Here is a 22820-nt window from a genome sequence, read left to right on the forward strand (position 1 = left end):
GACATGAATTTCAGATCCAACAGACTTTTTATTTATTGCTATACTGTAGGTCAGTGCCATGAGTTCTTGCAGTTTACCCCACCAATGTTTTCCTCTTACACATGTTTCATTACATTTTCATTTACATTTCATTTAGGAGCAGCCAAAGTTAATGATTATTGTCAGATTTTTGAGGTAGTTTTTTTTTTTTTTTCAGTTAAAATGTATGTTTTCATTTCACTCCATCTTGCATGGTATTGTTTTGTATGTTATTAAATAAATTAGTGCCCTGTTTGCTTGTTGTGCGATGGAGGAGAATGGTATTTATTTTAATGTTCAAGGGATAGTTCACCCAAAAATGAAAATTTGATGTTTATCTGCTTACCCCCAGGGCATCCAAGATGTAGGTTGTTTGTTCAGAATAACACAAACAAAGATTTTTAACGAAAACCGGTGCAGTCTGCCAGCCAAATAATGAACGTGGATGGGCACCAAACCTTTAAAAGTAAATAAAAACATGCACAGACAAATCCAAATTACACCCTTCGGCTCGTGACGATACATTGATGTCCTAAGACACAAAATGTTCGGTTTTTGAGAGAAACTGAACAGTATTTATATCATTTTTTTACCTTTGATACACAACCACGTCCATCCATCCTGAGCACGAGTTTAGCATCAGGCGTGTTACATGTGTGTGCGCTCTGGCGTAATGTACGCAAATGCCGTAAACGATCTGTCGCATGTATACTTCCCTCCAAAGGCAAAGTGCAGGAACTATGCCAAGACTAAAACTGAGAAAAAATGCTTTTAAAATGTTTACGCCAGCTAGTGAAATGCGTTGATACTCTTGTTTCTTTGAAACTGGACAAAATTGAACCAGGAGACTTTGCCACAAGACAAAACCATTGTCACAAAACGAAATTGTCACGAAATTTTAATTTTTGGGTGAACTATCCCTTTCAGTGCTGCAGTCACAGCCGGCTTCAGCTTTGTTTGACTACTGCATGAATACTTCTGGCAACGTTTTTAATGCTATCATTGCATGTCACATCAAGAGTGAGGCAGGAGACAATTTGGAATCCGATTTTAAATAAAAGCACGACACACTGTCCTGTTAGAAAGCAGCAAACTTGCGTGAAACTTTTACTTTGGAAAAAAACATTGTGATTACACAGATGGTCATTATTAGCTTTTTTGTTATATTATCCAAAGGTACATCATCTGCCAAACCATTAGGCAGTAAATGTTTAGGAGAATATTTAAAGGGATTAAATGAAGCGTATACCCACTTCTCCAGGCACCACTACAACACTGAGTTAGCTACCTTGAGGAAGTGTCTTGTATGGTCCTCGAGAGATCTCTCCCCCTGCTCCAGCAGCAGGAGGAGGAATTCAGGATGGGAGAAGGGGTCCATGACACAACAGAAATAAAATAACTGAATGAAAACAAGAAATAAAAATGAAGGGTGAACACGGGGGTAACTGTTTTTTGGTCCGATCTTCTGTCACGTTACAGTACGTCGTTGTAGGGAAAACCCAAATCGAAATCACAGGGAAAATCCTACATTGAGACATTCAGCCGAGAGTCACCGAGGAGGGTGAAGGGAGGTTAACTGTGGAGACGGCTGTAGAGATAATGAAGGATACCCCTTTTACTTCTCAGGGAAAAGTGGGAGATTGGGCTGCATCTGTAGAAAGTGAAATGCAAGGCAGTAGTGTTGAAGGTGGTGTAAAACCTTTAGAGGTTCCTGATGAAAGTTGTACAGGAATAGATGATTCACAGTCGTTTAAGGCACCATTAAAACGGAAGAAGACGAAAGTTGACTCTTTTGTGAAAGTGGCGAAAAAAGTTGAGACAAAGGAGGATGAAGAGGAGGGAGAAAGTGATGAGTGTTCATCTGACTCTGGTAGTGTGCTCTCTCAGTCTGATTATCAGTTTACTGGTTATGATGTGCAAAACATCAAACACTTTTTGGGGATTACAAAAAACAGGAGGAATGTAAAGGTGGAAAGTTTTTTCCCTGATACCCAGTTGCTGGTAGATAGGTCACGTTTTTTAATAAGTGAAGGTTGTTTTACTGATAGAGAGGTGTATCGGCTGAAGAAGATTGTGAGAAGACTTACTGTAGAGTTAGGCAACAATGAAAATGCTTAAAATTTTGATCTCTCCGTTCCATGCTATGATGTTTTTATGGGGTGTTTTTCTGTTGTTCAATTTCTTAAAAATGAATAACATTAATATAGCATCCCTGAATGTCAATGGTGCAAGGGATTGCAAAAAACGTGCAGAGATTTTTGAATTTTTTAAGCAAAGGAGTTTTGATGTTGCATTATTACAAGAGACACATAGTGACGATGAAAATGCAGCTCTTTGGGCTATGGAGTGGGATGGACTCTTATTTTTGAGCCATAATAATTCACTCAGCGCAGGAGTTGCTGTTTTTTTTTTTTCTAAAAATTTCACCCCAGTTACATACGAAGTGGATGAGATTCTAAAAGGAAGGATTTTAAAGATTAGAGCTGCTTTCGAAAATGAGGTTTTTGTATTTATATGTGTATACGCTCCAACTGCAGTAAAAGATAGAATAGTTTTTTTTAGATACTTTATGTTTAGCTTTGCAAAAATGTAATAGTGATGATTATTTAATACTTGGTGGGGATTTTAATTGTACTGAACAAAATATTGATAGAAACCATTTAGAACCGCATATGTTGTCACGTAAAAGGTTGATACAACTTATTAAAACCCACGAGCTTAGTGACACTTGGAGGGTATTTCATGGGAATAGTAAACAATATACATGGACTCATATCAGAGATAAGGTGGTGTCGTTAGCAAGGCTGGATAGGTTGTATTGTTTTAATCATCAGACAAATATTTATAGAAGTTGTAGTATTATTCCAGTTTCATTTTCTGACCACTGTGGTTCAATATTTTTTGTTCTTGAGCTTTGTAAAACCAAGGAGTGCATATTGGCACTTTAATATTGCTCTTTTGAGTGACAAGGATTTTAAAGTGAGTTTTGAGTTTTTCTGGAAGGATTTTAGAAATACCAAGTCAACTTTTAGCTCATTACAACAGTGGTGGGATTATGGAAATGTTTTCAACGTTTTCAATGTGTGGATCAAATGGATGTTCCTTCTAAATTCTTTTTTGGCCTTGAGAAGAAAAATGGTCAAAAAAGACTTTTTCATTCATTGAGGTCTGAGTCAGGAACAATGTTGACTGATACAAATGAAATTCGTAAAAGAATTGTTGACTTTTATAAAGTTTTGTATCAAAGTGAAATTAGAACAAATCAAAATATTAGTACTTTTTTTTAGAAGACTTACCTCAAGTGTCTCTTGAATCTAATCAAGATTTAGGTAGTGCTTTGTGTTTAGAAGAACTGGAAAAAGCACTTCAGTGTATGCAAACTGGGAAGGCCCCAGGTATAGATGGTCCTCCTGTTGAGTTTTTTTAATTTTTTTGGTTCATGTTGGGGGAAGATTTACTTGAGGTTTTAAATGACAGTTGTGAAAAAGGCTTTTTGCCGTTAAGCTGTCGGAGAGCTGTTTTGACCCTTTTACCAAAAAAAGGAGATCTCACAGATATAAAATGTTGGAGACCAGTGTCAGTATTATGTAGTAATTATAAGATATTTTCCAAAGCCATGGCCAATAGACTTGCAGGAGTTCTAGAGAAAGTGATAGAGTCTGATCAAACATACTGCATTCCTGAGAGGTCCATTTTCGACAACATATCTTTTATTTGTGATATCTTTGACCTTGCAAAATTAAAAGAGTTTAATGTAGGCCTAATCTCTTTAGATCAAGAGAAGGCTTTTGATAGGGTAGAACACCAATATCTCTTTGATACTTTGGAAGCTTTTGGTTTTATAAAGGATTTTGTGGATAAAATTAAAATTTTATACAATGGCATTGAAAGTGTTGTAAAGGTTAACGGTGGCTTAAGTGCTCCTTTTAAATTGAAAAGAGGTGTGAGACAAGGATGTCCATTGCTGGTATGTTGTACTCTGTAGCCATTGAACCTTTTTTACACAAGGTTCGAGAAAAAATAAACGGTCTTTGTTTACCTTTTTCTGGTAAAACTGTTTCTCTGTCAGCTTATGCTGATGATGTAGTGGTTCTAATCAAAGATCAAAAAGACATTGATACCTTGGTAAAAATTTTTAAAGATTTTAGAGAGATATCAGCAGCTAAAGTAAATTGGGCCAAAAGTGAAGCTATTTGGGTTGGCCAGTGGATTCAAGGTGAACCAAAGCTCCCAGGTGGTTTAACCTGGACCATTAATAAAAAAAATCCATGTATGTTGCATGCAGTAGCCTATATTAAATATTTGGGAATATCCATTTTCATATTTTATTAAGTTCTTTGATAAGCTTACACAGGGCCGGTCCTACACATTTTGGTGCCCCAGCAGGATTGGCATTTGGGTGCCCCCCCTCCACAAATTACAGAACAAAAAGATGTTGTTGTTTTTTTTTTTTTTATGGCTCGCATATTTTAACAAAATTAACAACAAAGTCAGCCAGTCCGAGTCAGTTTTACTCCTTTAAACAAGGATGATAAAATAAAATGTATAATGATAAAATAATAAAATAAACATTTGCTTGAACATGCTATAAACCACATCATCACTGATATAATGGTGCAGCCTGCTACTCATTTTGAGACTCAAGGCAGTTAGGTGTATAGTAGTAACCTAGTTTTTGGTAATAAAACTACTAAGCCCAAACGTGAGGGTTGAGCATTCATCTCAATCTGTATGAATCTAGCAATAGCTCATCATAACATTGCATTATCTAGCTAGCTTTGCCTTTATTTTTATTACTTAGCTAACGCTAGCGTTAGCGCCAATCAGCTTAAAATAACACAGAAACGCAAAACAGCGCTTTGTTGACATAGCTTACCTCTTAATTGGGCTTTCCTTTCCTCCTCCTCTTTCCTCCGTTTTCTGCCCTGCGCACCTGAGGGCTTGTGTCTTTTCATTTTTACACCTGTCTGCCTGGTGTGATGTGCGCCCATACACAACCATGTATTTGTGTTTACATTACATCGACGGCGCACGTCTTGATTGGGCTGCGGGCCTGGGGCTGCCAGTTGTGCAGAGACATATCCCCCCACTGAAGTAAGCAGCAGCATCGTGTCTCTGTTCAAGTGCATCAGCCAGGCCAGATGAAATATTGTAAATAAAAAGTGTATTTATTCTTGCTTATTTGTTCATTGTGTAGAAAAGGAGGGGGGCACCTGAGCGCCCACATGTTTTTTTTTTTGTTTGTTTTTTTTTGTAAGGGCCACTGGCGGCGCCCTACGCACACCTGGCGCCCCAGGCAGAAAACTGCTTCGCCTGTAGGACGGACCGGCCCTGAGCTTACAATAAGAAGGTCTAGTACGTAGCACAGTAACTTGCGTGATGTCCTCAAGACTGCTTTTATTGGAGTTACAAATGACCTGCTCTTATTATCTGATCGGGGTTGTATCTCTCTATTAGTGCTGCTGGATCTTAGTGCTGCATTTGATACTATTGACCACAACATTCTTTTGACTTGAAAATTATGTTGGCATTAGTGGAGGTGCATTGGTATGGTTCAAATCGTACTTATCTGACCACCATCAATACGTGACAGTGAATGACGAGGTATATCAATCACAAGTGCAGTATGGAGTACCTCAAGGCTCAGTACTAGGGCCATTACTTTTTACACTTTATATGTAACCTTTGGGAGATATCATCAGAAAACATGGTGTTAGCTTTCACTGTTATGCTGATGATACTCAGCTCTATATTTCTTCATGGCTCGACGAAACATACCAATTTGAAAAACTAACGGAATGCATAGTTGACACCACTGTGTATTTTCTGGTGTTTTTTTAAATGACTCAACTCACGAAAACTCTTTCCACAGAAAGTACACAACTAGGTTATTTCATGCAAAGGTTTTAGGTCCAATAATTAACATCTCTGTTTTGTTTTTTGTTTTTCAGAATTTAGCAGTAAAAAAGTTACTCGTCATCCAGTTTTATGTCAACTATGCATTCCATAGTGAGCACCTGAAAGTTCATTCAATAGAGGGGCTATTGAATGAACTTTCAGGTGCTCACTATGGAATGCATAGTTGACATAAAACTGGATGACGAGTAACTTTTTTACTGCTAAATTCTGAAGAAAAAAACAGAGATGTTAATTATTGGACCTAAAACCTTCGCATGAAATAACCTAGATCACCGTCTAATACTCAATAGCTGCTCTGTCAATTCTTTGTCATCAGATAGGAACCTTGGTGTGCTATTCGATAGCACTCTTTCATTCAAAAGCCACATTTCTAGCATTTGCAAAAATGCATTTTTTTTTTCATCTCAAAAATATATTGAAATTACGACCTATGCTCTCGACGTCAAATGCAGAAACGTTAATTCATGCATTCATGACCTCAAGGAAAGATTATTGTAATGCTTTATTGGGTGGTTGTTCTGCACGTTTAATAATAAAAAAAAAAACACTCCAGCTAGTCCAAAATGCAGCAGCTCGAGTTCTTACTAGAACCAGAAAGTATGACCATATTAGCCCGGTTCTGTCAGCACTGCATTGGTTCCCTATTAAACATTGTATAGATTTTAAAATCTTGCTAATCACTTATAAAGCTCTTATAATGGTTTAGCTCCTCAGTACCTGAGCGAGCTCCTATCGCATTATAGTCCCTCACGTCCACTGCATTCTCAAATCTCTGGCAATTTGATAATACCTAAAATATCAAAATCAACTGCGGGCGACAGATAATTTTCTTATTTAGCTCCTAAACTCTGGAACAATCTACCTAACACTCTTCGGGAGGTAAACACACTCAGTCTGTTTAAATCTAGATTACACATCTCTTTAACCTGGCCTACACTTAGCACATTAACAAATTTCTATAATCCAAATTCATTAAAGGATTGTTATGCTGCATTAATTAGGTCAACCGGAACCGGGAACACTTCCCAAAACACCTGATGTACTTGTTGCATCGTAAGAAGAATGGCATCTACGCTATTATTCTGTTTTGTTCTTATTCCGAGGTCACCATAGCCGCCAGATCCAGTCTGTATCAAGATCAGATGGTCACTGCAGTCCCCCGGATCCAGTCTCTACCCAGCCCAGATGGTGAATCAACACCTAGAGATGACCTCTACAGCTGTGAATGTCAGCAGAGACTAGAGGTCGACCAAGGACCATGGAGCTTCACTAGAGTGACATCAGATTCTTGGTCACCAGTCTAGTCAAGGCACTTCTCCATCAATAGCTCAGTTTGACCTGGCGATCAGCTCTTGGAGGAGTCCTGGTTGTGCCAAGCTTCTTCCTGAGAATTATGGAAGCCACTGTGCTCTTGGGAACCTTCAGTCCAGCCTTCCCCAGATCTGTGCCTCGATACAGTCCTGTCTATGATTTCTGCAGGCAGTTCCTTTGACATCATGGCTTGGTTTTCGTTCTGATATGCATTGTCAGCTGTGAGGATTTTTATAGAGAGGTGTGTGCCTTTCCAAATCATGGCCAAACAGTTTAATTTGCTACAGGTGGACTCCAATCAATGTGTAGAAACACATGAGCTAAATTTCAAGTGTTTTGCAAAGGGTCTGAATACTTACGTAAATGTGATATTTAGGTGGGTTTTTTTTTTTTCTAATAAACTTACAGACATTTTTCAAATTCTATTTTCACTTTGTGAATTCACTATCTGAGTTAAGGAGTGTAGATTAATGAGGGGGGAAAATTAATTGAAACCATTGTAGTATCAGGCTGCAACATAACAAAACTGAAAAAAGTGAAGGGGGGTCTAAATGCTTTCTGAATGCACTGTATGATATACAATTTTTGATTTCTCTCTTTATTGAATCACAAGATAGCCAAAGCATCTCAAAAGAAAAAGAGAAGCAAATAAGCTTCAGTTGAAAATCTACATGATAGTTTGTGACATCCACTAGATTTGTCATAAGTGGTGAAGTAACTAGAAGCACAACAATGGGGAAAAAAAGCACAATGATTATTAAACTGATAAAATAAAATGATTGGGTGCAGCATTGCAGTTGAAAGAGCTGGATCTTTAGATGAATTTAGACATGATTTCATGATTTTAGACATTTATTTTTTTTATGACTGAGCAAAGATTTAAAATAGGTGAAACTTTCCCCACATGAAGGGCAGCGATACAGCAGCTCGCCAGTGTGGATCCTCTCGTGTACTCTCATGGCTCCTGACTGATTGAATCTCTTCTCACAGTGTGAACACTTGTAAGGTTTTTCTCCAGTGTGGATCCTCTGGTGCCGTTTCAGTTGAGAACTTGTAATAAAGGTCTTCCCACAATAAAGGCATAACTGATTCTTGACACCATTGTGTATTTTCTGGTGTTTTTTTAAATGACTCAACTGAGGAAAACTCTTTCCACACAAAGTACACAACTGAGGCCCCTCTATTGAATGAACTTTCAGGTGCTCCTTCAGGCATTTTTCCCAAGAAAAGTTTTTACCACATTGATCACAGTTATATGGTCTTTCTCCAGAATGAGAATGCACATGGGATTTAAAACACCTTACATTTGCAAAAGCCTTTCCGCATTGATCACATGTGTGTGGCTTTTCTCCAGTGTGAATTTTTATGTGTGTATTAAGGTGTGCTTTCTGTGTGAAACTCTTCCCACATTGATCACATGTGTGTGGTTTCTCTCCAGTGTGAATTTTCATGTGCATTTTAAGGCCATGTTTGTGTAGGAATCTCGTCCCACACTGATCACATGTGTGCGGCTTTTCTCCAGAGTGAATTTTCATGTGTTTATTAAGGTGTCCTTTATATATAAAACTCATTTCACACTGATCACATGTGTGCGGCTTTTCTCCAGAGTGAATTTTCATGTGTCTATTAAGGTGTTCTTTGATTACGAAACTCTTTCCACACTGGTCACATGTGTGTGGCTTCTCTCCACTGTGAATATTCAAGTGTTCATTAAGGTGTCCTTTATGTCTGAAGCTCTTCCCACACTGAAGGCAGGTGAACGATTTTTCGGATATTCTTTTCAGGGAAAAAATGTTCTCAGTCCGTGAGTGACTCAAAGATTTGACATCAAGATGTTTCTCCTCTGTTTCACTCAGATCTTCAGTCTTACTCACTTTCATCAAGTCTAGAATGAAAATAAAAAAAAGCTTTAATTTTCAGTAAATTATAATCAAAGAAAGAAATATGAAGGCAAATGACATAAAAGTGAACCCTGATGTAATAAAAAAAGAGTAGTCAACTGCATACAAACATTTGTATAGTATTGAATGCATTCATCAACTCAACAATTTACACTAAATTTGCAGGCCTGTTATCCATTCTAGCAAAGTTTATATTTTTGATACATTTTGTTTAATTCTCACATTTTATGTTCTTTCCTAGAAATTAATAAAACCACAGTTGTGTGATTGCAAAATATTTGTCCTGGGGTGTAAGATGTTTAAAAGTTTAGTAACATAGTTGCAAAAATTGTAAACCAGATATATAAAATAAATATATATAAAATTTCCATTTTGTAATCAGTTCATGCAAAGTGTCTTTTTTTACTTTAACTTATTTCACAGCTCCTATTGTTTTTTAAAACACTGCAACACAATTAGAACTGCCGTTCTTCAGCATTAATAATATAGAATCAAGAATAAACACCAACCTATTTGTAATTCAGTATCTTCATGTTTTATTTTGCAGGGTTCTGGATCACTCATGTTCTCAATGTTGTTTCCTAAACTCCTCCTTCTTCACTTGTAGGCTGATGGGAAAATATTCCAGCATTTATTGTTGATCTGCTGTGAGAGGAGCTTCAGTGAAGTTTATTAAAATTATTCATGTTTTCACCCGTTTATGCATTAATGTTTTATGTTTATCTATATCAAAATGTAAAGTTACTGAATTTGTGTTTAAAAGAAATTCGTGTTTGATGTTTTTCCTGTTTTGTCAGTGAATCAATTTATTTTTTAACATTTTATACATTTATTTTTAACTGACAAATAATTGAATGGGCAAAGAAACATAGAAAGAAATACACATATTTACAGATTTGTAAGCAACAACTAACACATTTAGATAAATCTTTGATAACTTTGATTTAGTTTGCAGTTGTTTTTACATAAAACATGATTTGTCATAAACTATGAAAAATTAATTGTAGAAATCAAAAGTGGTGATCATGTAGTTTGGTTTAGTCTGTTGACGCTAACTTTAATGCTGAAAGACTATAAAACTGCTGTAATAGATTATTCTCACAATCCGAGATGAATAAAACATCACATTAAAACTACAAATAAAATCTATAATTACTATGCAGCAGCAAAATGTTCATATGAACCTAAATACAGTAGAACTTTCTAATAGTTTCTGTAACCTTTGTCTGTTTTACTTTCTTCAGAGCCTCAGCATATGAAATTCCTTCATCCATTCTGACATATTAGACTTTATCCTCCACTTAGGGTTTACACCTTGCCCTGATTTTATTCCCATTGCCATTTTTGTTGCCTACTATCTAAAACATCACAATGTTTTAAGACTTTAAATCGTCCCTGTGGTTTCTTTATGTGTTTCTTTAAGTCTGAAAATGCTTTACCTTATATTGCTCTTTCCTCCTTGCCTGGTGATTTCCCTATTTTTGTCCGTTCCTAAGATTCGTCCACAACTTTGCTTTCATTTCACAGTTTCTCAACCTCCATTTCTGAATCACTTCCGGAATCTACGCCACTTCCCACCATCAGCGCTCCGCCCCGCTCCCGCCTTTGACTCTACTTCACAACGAATCGCCCAGAGAGACACGGTTATTAAGGTTTGTAAATGCCGCGAACAAAGACGTTGCTGTCGGCCGCTTCAGAGTTCACGCTGCGGGTGCCAATACAGCCAGAAAAAAGGCTCGAGGGTTCTCTGGGAAGCTGTGTTTAATGTTGTGTGTAGAATATTCAATATTAAAATATTATGTTATGTTAAAGAAACAACAGTAGATTTTAGTGGGTGTCTTCTGTAAATCATGGTTTTAAAAAAAAGTTTTTTTTTTTTTGTTGTTCAGACAGAATTAAAAGGGGCACATTCTAATATGGGGGGCGACGTATTTTTCTTTAAAGCAAGGGTATTTCACTTTGGTTAAAAATATGTGAGGATGATAATAATAGGAATATACAGAAATAAGTGTAGAGATTTGTATGCAAAATAACGATTTTTAACTTTTAGCTGAGTTTTTGTTCGATGGTTTTTTTGTTGTTTTACATGAAACATGGGTTAGCAGTTTATGCTAAATTACAGAAATGAATAATAATAGTTTAGTTTGCCTCAGTCTGTTGAAACCATTGAAATGAACATCAAGTGGCAGATTAAAGATGATCTGAAAACATCAGAACAATTAATAAGGTGAAAAAAGTTTTATTATTGTTATTATTGTGTTCTTGCATTGTCCATGCAATATCAGCCGAGTTTTCTATTTACGCAAATTGCTCTGGTAATATCAATGGTCACATTTTTTTATTATTATTTAATGAATTACAACATAGCCAAAGCATCTCAAAAGAAGAAGAGCTTCATGATTTCTTGAGGTTTATGTCATCCTCATTTAAATGTCATGAGTAGTGCAGAACTAGTAGTAACTAGATGTTCTAAGCACAAATTTTAAATAAATGCCAGATATATGAAACAATAAAAACAAGACTCTTTTTTTCCATCTTTTTCTTTATAATGCAACATAATTGCTGTATATAATACAAACAATAATAATGAAGCCCAATGATTACTAAATCCATAAAGCAAAATGACTGGGTCACGTTTGGTGAAGATGCAGCATTACAGTTGTAAGACCTGGATCTTTACATAAATTCAAACTTTATTTTAGACATTTAGTTTTTTTATGACACAGCAGAGAATTACAATGAGTGAAACTTTTCCCACATGGATGGCAGTGATACGGCTTCTCGCCAGAGTGGATCCTCTCGTGTGATTTCAGGGATCCAGAGTGATTGAATCTCTTGCCACAGTGTGAACACTCGTAAGGTTTTTCTCCGGTGTGAGTTCTCTGGTGCTGTTTCAATTCAACAGCTGTAACAAAGGTCTTCCCACAATAAAAGCACAAATGATCCTTGACACCGCTGTGTCTTTTCTGGTGTAATTCTAAAACACTCGGCTGACTAAAACTCTTTCCACACAAAGTGCACATGCACAGTTTCTCCCTTGTGTGAACGTTTAGGTGGTTCTTCAGGCAATCTGCCCTAGAAAAGTTTTTACCGCACTGATCACAGTTATATGGCCTTTCTCCAGAATGAGAGAGCACATGTGTTTTATAAGACCTAGCACGTGCAAAACTCTTCCCGCACTGAACACAAGTGTGCAGCTTTTCTCCGGTGTGGATTTTCTTGTGACCATTAAGGTTTCGTTTATGTCTGAAACTCATCCCACACTGATCACACGTGTGCGGTTTCTCTCCAGTGTGAATATGCATGTGTTCAGTAAGGTTTCCTTTACGTGTGAATCTCTTCCCACACTGAGGGCAAGTTAAAGATTTCTCCGTCTGTGAGGGACTCAAAGATTTGACACCATGATGTTTCTCCTCTGCTTCACTCAGGTCTTCAGTCTCCTCCTCCTCTTTCATCAAGTCTAAAATTAAAGTAAAAAGCTTTAATTTTCAGTAAATCATAAATAATTGCAAAGAGAGCAATATTAAGAGCATTCATCAACCCTATTATCAGAGGGTTGATAAATTACAAGGTCCTGTAATTTATTTTTTACTTTATTTATCTGCTGTTCTTCAGCAGTAATATAATCAAGAATAAACACCAACCTATTTGTTCTTCAGTCTCTTCTTGTTTTATTCTGCAGGGTTCTGGGTCACTCATGTTCTCACTGTTTTTTTTAAGTCTTTCTTCTTCACTTGTAGGCTGATGGGAAAAAACTGAACCTATTGACATGCAATATAGAAGCATTTTAGCCTGAACCTGAATCCATATGAACCTAAATATAATTCAACTTTCTAGTAACTAAATTCATAGTAAGAAAATAAATAGTTTCATGTTGCCGTGATATTTAAAAGAGCATGTCAAAGTGATATTTTAATGTTTCCAATGTCAAATTTAATTCACATTTATCTATAAATTCACATTTTTGTATTAGTGTCTCCTCATAATATAACGTAGGGGTCTTCAAGTGTATATTTAAGCACTGCAAACAGCTTGTCTTATTTTAAAACACCCTCATTATTGTGCTATAATCATTCAAAATCATGTTTAAAACACCAATAAATCGAATAATACAGTACAATATACAACAAACATGCACTTCAATCACATTCCTGCACCAGCTACGACAACAGTTCTTGTCTGGCACAAACAGCATTGCCGTCTGCACGAACACACGTGATTACAAAATATCACGCATTTCAAAAGGGTTATAGACAACAATTTACCTCAAAGAAAGAAATCGCAGCTACCCATTTGGTGTTATCTATTCAGCGCCGCCATAACTCAAAAGCTATACCATAATTCCATTCATAAAGGACGTGAGGCTAGAAACTACCGTACTCACCCTACCAAACAGGTCTAAATACTATAGTGGTGATTATTATTAATAATAATCATATTACTATAGTAAAAAAAAAAACGTTATTAACCGGTATATGTTCCACTCAAAACTGTTTTGGAACGGCAATAATACTACGGAGGAACGCATGAACAGAAACGTTAAAAATATCCACTCTTCTCGGAGTGAATCAATCGATTGATAAATTGATTAATTTATTTTAATTTCGTTTTAAAACCCTGGTAAAAATCTACTTACTTGACATCATCTTAATTATATTCTTTTAAAATTGTTTCTCTATTTTCTAGACCTTCTAATGAGGCCATTGTAGAAAGATATCAAGACACAGAGCTACATTTTGTCGGAAACATTCAATAAATTCCTTGCGGCACCGGCAATTTATTTTCCTCTAGTTAATTCTCCTGCCGAGACTTGAGAAAAAGAGCTGATCCATCTTTTCACAACAGAGCTGGCAACAAAACCAAAACCAAGCACCATCTTGTCTAGACTTGTGACTGACTTGGGAAAGAACACATTCATATGTATAACAGCGTATAATATACTGTATCAGTATTTACATCTTCAGTGTTTTTTTACGTGGCCCTGTAGAACTTTCTGCTGAGATTTTGAACCCGTTCATCAGTACTGTTGCTGTGGTGATTTGGCACAAAAACCTGTATGTTGAACTTGTTCAATAAATAAATTTGAGTGTGGACACAGGTTGCTTTAAGCATTTTACTATAAGCCTATTTGTAGGGCAGCGTTTGACACAACATAAAAATTTAAATATATTTTAATTAAACTAAATTATCTTAATTGTATTTTAATTCAACTAATTCAACACTGGCATCATGATCAGTATTCCATCCTACAGTAAACTAACCAACTCTGATTGAAAGCTATTCTGCCCCCTACCTTTATATAAGATACACTGCACTGTGAATGTACAGACCGTGAGGCAATAACCATTGGATACCATGTTTTTATACATTAAAGGGGTAATGACATAGATGTTTTAATTTTTTATGTTCCTTGATGTTTACTCATAATGTTAATTTTAAGTATATAAGTTATTTTATTTATTTTGAACAAAAAAAAACATATGTTTTAAAAATATTATTTTTAACCCTCATTAAACCTCTCTGAGAAACAAGCCATTTTAAGGGGTGTGACTTCAGTCAGTAATCTGCCATTGTTATGATTGGCTAATATCATTGCATTGAAAACAGTATCCATGCTCCCTCGCTATTGCATGTTTTGAAAACATAAAGAAAATAAAATGCTAATTTCCAAACCAAACATTATGAAATCATTTACTCACCGTTTGTGATGCAGCTGCAGTCAGTCCTGCAGTCCTTCTCCTCATCTAAAACGAGCCGTTTCTGACGGTTATTACATAAACGCTTTTTTTATTGATGATAAGGACATGTTAAGTTATGAAATAACTGATTTTTTTGGATTCTAATTTTTTCAAGCAAATCAAATATGATCAATTTTTATTAGGCCTAAATGTTAAACTTTTGTTGTTGTTTTTTCAGAATGTCTGAATGTTTGAGATAGGGCCGATTGCAGAACAGCAGAACCATACGTCACAGCAGTCACACGGCAGCAGCGCCGCGGCAGCAGGCTCAGCCGGTAGTGGGCGGAGTCTCCAACTCAGATCGAAAGTGTGTGAAAATAATTATCAACTTATATTTTTTCTTTTCCTTTTCTTATTTTTAATGTTGTTTCTTTATAACGTGTTGTATGTTATTTAAAAAATAATAATAATAATAATACAAATAATTTATTAATGATAAACACCAGAAATTGCACTTCTTATCTTTGTGAAGTGTTTCAAAGCTGTTAATGTTATGTCAGTATTTAATTTAAAGTTAGTTTTTAATTGAAAAAAAATGTAAATACATATTTATAAATATATATGTGTGTATTCGCGCCTGTTTAAATTATATATGTATTTAATCGCGCCTATTTAAATTATATATACGTGTGTGTAACATTTTTGTTGTCTTAAAAGATAAACAGTATAAACTGAGTGCAAAGCTTAAACAAAAAACAAAACAAAACCTGAGCAATAGAACGTTTTTATATAGTTAAACTATATTTTTTACTTAATAATTTCAGGATTAACCAGTTTTTCATAGTACATAATACCATGTACTATACACTATACGCATCATTAACTGGATTTTCAAAAAAAATATTACAAAATCAAACAAATGTTATAGCACAGAAGGCACACATTTGACAACAATAATAACCACACATTACTCACCTAACTAAATTAGGTTAAACCTATGCAGTTAATCCTGAGGCATGTTTTGTTCACACACTCTTTAAGGAAAATGTCCATATCAATATCATCCTTAAATTCAAAGTGAAACACGAAGGACTCTTTGGCCAGCAGACTCTCATCATTTGTTTCTGCAGTTCTAAAAGTTCATTATGTTGCTGCACATGAAATATAACGCGGATAACATTAAATATATATATATATATATTTTTTTTTTATCAGGTAACACATTGATTATTTATAACTCAAACCCCTTTCTCCACCCGTCCGTTGATCGCGCATATCCGCCATGTTTGTAGTTTTTTTAAACACTTTTTATGCGTGTTTGTAGTTCTAATCGAATCTTCCTTCACCGCGTAACGTGTTGTGGGTGCATTGATCCGTATGTCGTATTCTGAAGTTAAGTAGTAGACCACCCGGAAATCTTTGGAATACTTTTTAAACATAATACGATTTGGGACATACTAATTCTATTTGCGAATACTATTTAAAACGCATAGTTTGCGAATTGGGACCTGATTGGGCCGCAGCAGGAGACTCCGCCCACAACCGGCTGAGCCTGCTGCTGCCGTGTGACTGCTGTGACGTATGGTTCTGCTGTTCTGCAATCAGTCATTGTTGGAATGTTTTTACTTTTTGTCTTTTTTAACTTTTGCAAAATGAAAGTTGTACAGTAGGTGGCGATAATGCTCCTGTTCACAACAATAAGAACATTTATAGCTACTCTCTCTTTCTGGTTGTGTAAAGCTTACAGAGGTTGTGAGATGAAGGCAGTATAGTTGGCCACTGCTGTGTGGAGTTTTATAGTAACTATTCTGACTTAATAAGGTCACAGACAACAGAATTAATGGTGCACATCCAATTTTGGATCATTATGCGATATTGGGTTGCGCTAAAGGTAAAAGTAAACATGGAAAGTCCCAAAACCAATCAGATACTTCTTGTCTTGCAATATATTTAAAAGTATGAAATTATGAGCACTAAATAAAACTGGACAATAAAAGAAGTTTATAAAATGAGTAACATATTTTTATTCATAATACAACATGATTGTTGTAATATATGCACAATTATTAAATTCATAAATCAAACTGATTGGAACACGTTTGGTGAAGATGCAACATTTCACTTGAAAGAGCTGTTTTTTCTTTATTTAATGACTGGGCAGAGCATTAAAACAAGTTCATTTTTTTCCCTCATGGATGGCAGCGATCCTGCTTCTCACCAGTGTGAATCCTCTCATGTGATTTCAGGTTTCCTGAGCAAATTACTGTCTTGTCACAGTGTGAATTCTCCGGTGCTGCTTCAGGCAGTTGTAATAAAGGTCTTCCCACAATCAAAGCACATTTTGATCCTTCACAATGCTGTGTTTTTGCTGGTGTTTTCTTAGATAACTCAGCTGACTAAAACTCTTTCCACAGAAAGAGCACACATGAGGCTTCTCCTTTAAGTGAAGATTCAGGTGGTCCTTCAGAGAATTTGCCCACAAAAAGTTTTTACCACAATAATCGCATGTATATTGTCTTACTCCAGAATGAGAATTCAGATGTGATTTAAAAGAACTTAAATGTCCAAAACTTTTCCCGCACTGGTCACAGATGTGTGGCTTTTCCCCAGTGTGGATTTTCATGTGATCATTAAGGTGTCCCGTATGTCTAAATCTCTTTCCACATTGATCACATGTGTGTGGTTTCTCTCCAGTGTGGATTTTCATGTGTTCATTAAGGTTTCTTTTATTTCTGAAACTCTTCCCACATTGATCACATGTGTGTGGCTTTTCTCCACTGTGGATTTTCAGGTGTTCATTAAGATTTCCTCTATTTATGAAACTCCTTCCACATTCATCACATGAGTGTGGTTTCACTCCAGTGTGAATTTTCACGTGTTCATTAAGGTTTCTTTTATGCCTGAAGCTCTTCCCACACTGAAGGCAGGTGAAAGATTTTTTGGAACTTCTTTTCAGGGAAAAAATGTTCTCAGTCTGTGAGTGACTCAAAGATTTAACATGATGATGATTCTCCTCTGCTTCACTCAGGCCTTCAGTCTCCTCATTCTCTTTCATCAAGTCTGAAATGAAAGTAAAAAGACTATTTTTAGTAAATAAAAAAAATAGTCAAAGAGAGTAAACCCTGATGTAATAAGAAGTAGACAATTGCATACAAATATTTGTGTAGTACTGAGTGTGTCCATAAACTTCAGCGTGCAGTTAGCATGAAAATAACTTCATTAAATATCTTACAATAACAATAAATAAAAAAAAGTTTTGTTGTAACTATAAATGAGTTTGGTTAACATATGCAACATTTGCAGGCCTGTCACCCATTCTAGCCAAGGTAATTCATTTGATAGTTTGACTAAATCTGATATTTTATGTGTATTTCTAGGAATTCATAAAATCACAGTTGAGTCCTGAGGTGTAAGATGTTAAAACGTTTAGTAACATGGTTGAAAAAATTGTGAACCACAAATATAAATAAAATATAAATAAATAAACTACTCAGTATTTATTCAGTGAGTTCCTGATGTTAATTATTGTTATGAACACTTTTTAACAAAAAGAAACTCAAGCATCAGGTTACATTTTGTATTCAGTTGATGGAAAGTGTATTGTGTATTATTTTTACTTTAACAATGTTATTTCACAGCTCCTAATTTTGTTTTTACACTACAACACTACTGTGATGATCTGCTGTTCTAATCAAGAATAAATGTCAAGAATAAACACCAACCTCTTTGCTCTTCGGTATCTTCATGTTTTATTCTGCTGGATTCTGGATCACTCATGTTCTCTCTTAAACTCTTTAAACGCAGATGAGAAAATATTCCAGAATGTATTGCTGATCTGCTGTGGGAGGAGTTTCAGTGAAGGAGAATTGTGCTGTGTGGTAGGAGGAGCAGATCTGCCAAAATTAAAAGCAAATCATTTACGTTTTCACACATTTTTCTGCATTAACGTTCATCTATATCAAAATGTATACTGGATTTTTTTTATATATTTGTAGTAAACGCATTACTTTAGTCATAGAGGCATGGAATTCAACTTTAATGAACTTAAATAGTGACTAAATTCATAGTAATAAAAAATTTGTTACATGTTGCCATGATAATTAAGAGCAGACAATATGATATTTTAACGTTTCCAATGTCAAACTTCATTCACATTTAACTATAGACTCACATGTTTAACCTGTAATGGATTAGTGGCTCCTTATGCTCAATGTAACGTAGCAGTATATTTAATGACTGTAAACAGCTTGTCTTATTTCAAAACGCCATCATTATTGTGCTATATTCATTCAAAATCATTTTTAAAACACCGACACATCTAACTAAGCACAATATAACAAACATTCACTTCAAATATATCACAGACCTAGCACCAGCTACGACAGTTCTCCTCTGGCACAAACAATCATTGCCGTTTGCACAAAACACACGGTTACAAAATATCGCGCATTTCAAAAGTGTTACAGCCAACATAACCAATAAAACTTGTATTAACTTCAAAGAAAGAAATCACAGCCACCCACCTGACGTTACCTATTCAGCTTGCATTCCGCCATCACTCTAGTCTTAGCTAATGCTATGCCATTCATAAAAGGACTGGAAACTACCGTAATCACCCTACCAAACAGGTCTACCGTCAATACTATATTAAATGCTGTTGTTGTTATTATTATTATTATTACTATTATTATTATTAATTTAGACAAGAAGAGGTTTTTAAAAAATAACGTTACTAACCGGTATGACTGTGCTGTATGATAAGCAGTGATGAAAAAGTAATAGAGTAATTTGTGGTAGGCTAAATGACTCTTAAGCTTTTTGTCGCTGTACCCTGATATTTATTTGCATTTGCACATCTTTTTACATATATTTACCATTATTTTGGTGTTTTTGTGTGTGACATGTTAATGTTTTATCTGTTTTAACTGTTTAAACTATCTAGACTTATGACTGTTTTTTGTTTTTTAAATTTGTAGTTTTCCCTTTCAGAATCTGCAAAATGTTAATAATTTTACCAAAATAAGACGAATCATACAAAATGCATGTTATTGTTTATTTGGTACTGAAGATATTTCACATAAAAGAGAGAGATTTCAAAAAGAGAAAATACTAGTTGTTAAAAAATAATGTATAAGAAGTTTACACCCCCTTGATTCTTAATAGGCCTACTATTTTCTTACCTGAATGATCCACAGCTGTTTTTTGGGGTTTTTTTTTTTTTTTTTTTCGTTTGTTTTGTTTAGTGATAGTTGGCCATGAGTCTCTTATTTGTTCTGAGCAGTTGAACTGCCCGCTGTTCGTCAGAAATCTTTCCACCCTCATTACCATGACTGAGGTAAAACCCTTGAGCTATGGCTTCCCACTGCTCCGGGTGTGTGTTCACTACTGTGAGTGTGCACTTGGATGGGTTAAATGAAGAGCACAAATTCCGAGTATGGGTCACCATACTTGGCCTCACGTCACATCACGTCCTTTCCTTCCTTCCTTCCTTCCTTCCTTCAAATTCTTTGATTTTGCCGCATTTCTGTATATTTGAACTCTTTCGAACAATGACTGTATGATTTTGAGATCCACCTGTTCACACTGAGGACAACTGAGGTATTTTTTTTTTTATTCATAATATTCAGCATTGTACTTGAAAGAGCTGAGTCTTTAGATGATTTCAGACCAATTTTTTATTTAATTTTTTTATAGGACTGAGCAGAGACTGAAAACAAGTGAAACTTTTCCCACAAGAAGGGCAATGAAACAGCTTCTCGCCAGTGTGGATTCTCTTGTGTGATTCAACAACTGTATGATGAATAAATAGCTTACCACACATCCCTCTATACTGCATGTCTGCGGCGCACACTCCAACACGACCACAGGAGCAGAACTCGGACACTATGGTCAATGCTTATTTATATCAACCGTCCATTGCACGTTGAAGCGTCCCAGAAACGGCTCTCCTGTGCTGCATCGCCTAAAGTTAGGCTAATCCCCACCCCCCAACCATTTGAATTTCCATAAGTGGGATTTATTTCACATATTCTAATAAGCTTTGTGACACCATCACATCCGAAAAACAATGATGTGTAGTACAAACGAGCCATTTGTTATTGCTCCTGAAAAGGGATTTAAAAAAAGAAAATATCTCTTTGAGATTTGTAACTTTGTAGATCTTTTTAATGCCCAAACATACCACACACTGACTAAAATTCAAAAAGTGAAAAAGCATAATAGGACCCCTTTAACAATTTATTTGCATTATCATTGTTAACTTAATGTCTTTTCCTCCTTTAAATAGAGCATTTCTTCCTCATTTCAAATTTGTAGAGAATGAAGTCTAAACACCAATTTATTCAGGTTTTTCCATATTTCTCCAGATGTTAATTCAGCACATATAAAGATTATGATTAAATGTATAAAATGTCAACGTATTTAAAAAAAAGTTTTGTCTTAAAGTGCCCCTATTATGCCTTTTCAAATATGATATTTCATGTAGTGTGTCATGTAGCTGTATGTGAACATAAACTATCTGCAAAGTTGTGACGCCGACAGTGCACTATAAATAAAGTTTTTGTCTAACAAAAAAAAGAGTCGGCTCACATTCGCCTAAACGAGTCGTCAGCAATTCGAATCTTTTTTCTGTAACGGCCACACGTCACGAGCTACACATTTGCGTAATGTCCGCCCACATTCAATTTCGCGAACAACTTGCCCGCCCACAAACAGTAGGCCTACCATTTTCACGTGGATTACATCATGTCAAGAAGACGCCCTGCGCTGTGACAGCCTGTGAGAGTGAATTTGTTTTACATGCCCTTCCGAAAGATGAAACTATCAAGAATGAGTGGTTAACATTAATTTTTTCAACACCTCAGCAGTCCAATGCCAATCTTGTGTTGTGTTCGCGTCATTTTACTGATGACTGCTTTTCCAATCTTGGGGAGTAACGTTACAACGCGAGATTCACCAAACGCTTGGTTTTAAAAAATGGATCAGTGCCCAGTTTATTTGGACCGGCTTGCTCCTCTGAACTTCTACCTGTAAGTATGATTAATAATTGTATTTTCTAGCGATCGTTCAAAATACGTCTTTGTGTACGTTATGGTGTGTAACAACCCCGCACATGTCTTGGTAACCAGCTAACTTGCGTTTCCGTAGTTCTGTTGTTCAGCTGTGAGTGCAATGTAGTCTAAAAAGTCTTGTGATTGATGCAGCTTGACTGTCTGTCTGCCTTATTAGTTTAAGTAATGATAATGATAAACGATGGCTTAACGCAGTGTTATGGATTGTACAATGTTGAAGTTCACAACGTAGAGATGTGTCCGGTTCGCTTACAAAAGAAAATTGCAAGCACTTTCCACAGTTAACATACACCCACTGAGAAACGTCCTGCTCCGGTCGTGCTTGCAAAACAGTTTCTTGTCGATGTGACACTTCAACAGTTTCATCGTCAGACTCCGGCTCGAATTGATAGGGTAAAATCGAGGCTATCTTTTCTATGCATTAACAGGTCTCCGCAGCTGTCATTCAGTTATGCCAATGGGCGTTTCGTTTTGCGCTGAAGCGGTAGACCAATCCAAAAGGACTGCACCATCTGACCAATCACAGCAATGAGGGCTCACTGAAAGGAGGGGTTTAGAGAGACTGATTCTTCGAACTGCTTCAAACGAGTCGTTTACGAATCATTTAGAAACGGGGTAAAAACAAATCTAATTTTGGAGAAAACTAAAGTGTTTTTTGAACTTGCATACATGTAAACCTGTTTTAAGAGACTATTACAACAATATTAACTACCTTTAAAATGGCATAATAGGGGCACTTTAACAAATTCAGTAAGCTCCTCCCCACACAATGGTTCCCAAGGAATTTCAGTAACATAAATTCTGGAATATTCCCATCTGTCTACAATTTAAGAATATAAAGTTCATGAAAGAACAGTGAGAACATGATTGATCCAGAAACCAGCAGAATGAACCATAATGTTGAAACTACATCAGGTTGAGTT

At 35.9% G+C, this 22820-nt stretch overlaps 2 protein-coding genes across 2 annotated transcripts; both read right to left on the reverse strand.

Moving 5' to 3' along the window:
• Positions 1-7282: 7282 nt before the first annotated feature.
• On the reverse strand, positions 7283-12899 carry LOC141338026 (uncharacterized). Its single transcript, XM_073843599.1, has 5 exons — positions 12794-12899; positions 11854-12609; positions 8565-9133; positions 8117-8312; positions 7283-7467 (listed from the first exon to the last, which is right to left on the reverse strand). The coding sequence occupies exons 1-5, from the start codon at positions 12846-12848 to the stop codon at positions 7283-7285; spliced, it is 1761 nt and encodes a 586-aa protein (XP_073699700.1). The 5' UTR covers positions 12849-12899.
• A 3925-nt stretch (positions 12900-16824) lies between these two features.
• Positions 16825-18717, reverse strand: LOC141338765 (uncharacterized). Its single transcript, XM_073844383.1, has 2 exons — positions 18550-18717; positions 16825-17887 (listed from the first exon to the last, which is right to left on the reverse strand). The coding sequence occupies exons 1-2, from the start codon at positions 18602-18604 to the stop codon at positions 17157-17159; spliced, it is 786 nt and encodes a 261-aa protein (XP_073700484.1). The 5' UTR covers positions 18605-18717; the 3' UTR covers positions 16825-17156.
• Between the last annotated feature and the right edge of the window lie 4103 nt (positions 18718-22820).

This window comes from Garra rufa, chromosome 7 (assembly GCF_049309525.1).
Source record: "Garra rufa chromosome 7, GarRuf1.0, whole genome shotgun sequence".
Lineage (NCBI taxonomy): Eukaryota > Metazoa > Chordata > Actinopteri > Cypriniformes > Cyprinidae > Garra > Garra rufa.

Bases quoted from the DNA above. Each gene is read 5' to 3' on its own strand.
- LOC141338765 (XM_073844383.1), bottom strand. From the start codon at position 18,604: ATGAGTGATCCAGAATCCAGCAGAATAAAACATGAAGATACCGAAGAG. The intron at 17,888-18,549 runs GTTGGTGTTTAT...CTTTCATTTCAG, and splicing joins AGATACCGAAGAGCAAAGAG to ACTTGATGAAAGAGAATGAG.
- LOC141338026 (XM_073843599.1), bottom strand. From the start codon at position 12,848: ATGAGTGACCCAGAACCCTGCAGAATAAAACAAGAAGAGACTGAAGAA. The intron at 8,313-8,564 runs GCTTTTGCAAAT...TATTGTGGGAAG, and splicing joins CATGTGATCAATGCGGAAAG to ACCTTTATTACAAGTTCTCA. The intron at 7,468-8,116 runs GTCATAAAAAAA...AAATCCTCACAG, and splicing joins CTATTTTAAATCTTTGCTCA to CTGACAATGCATATCAGAAC.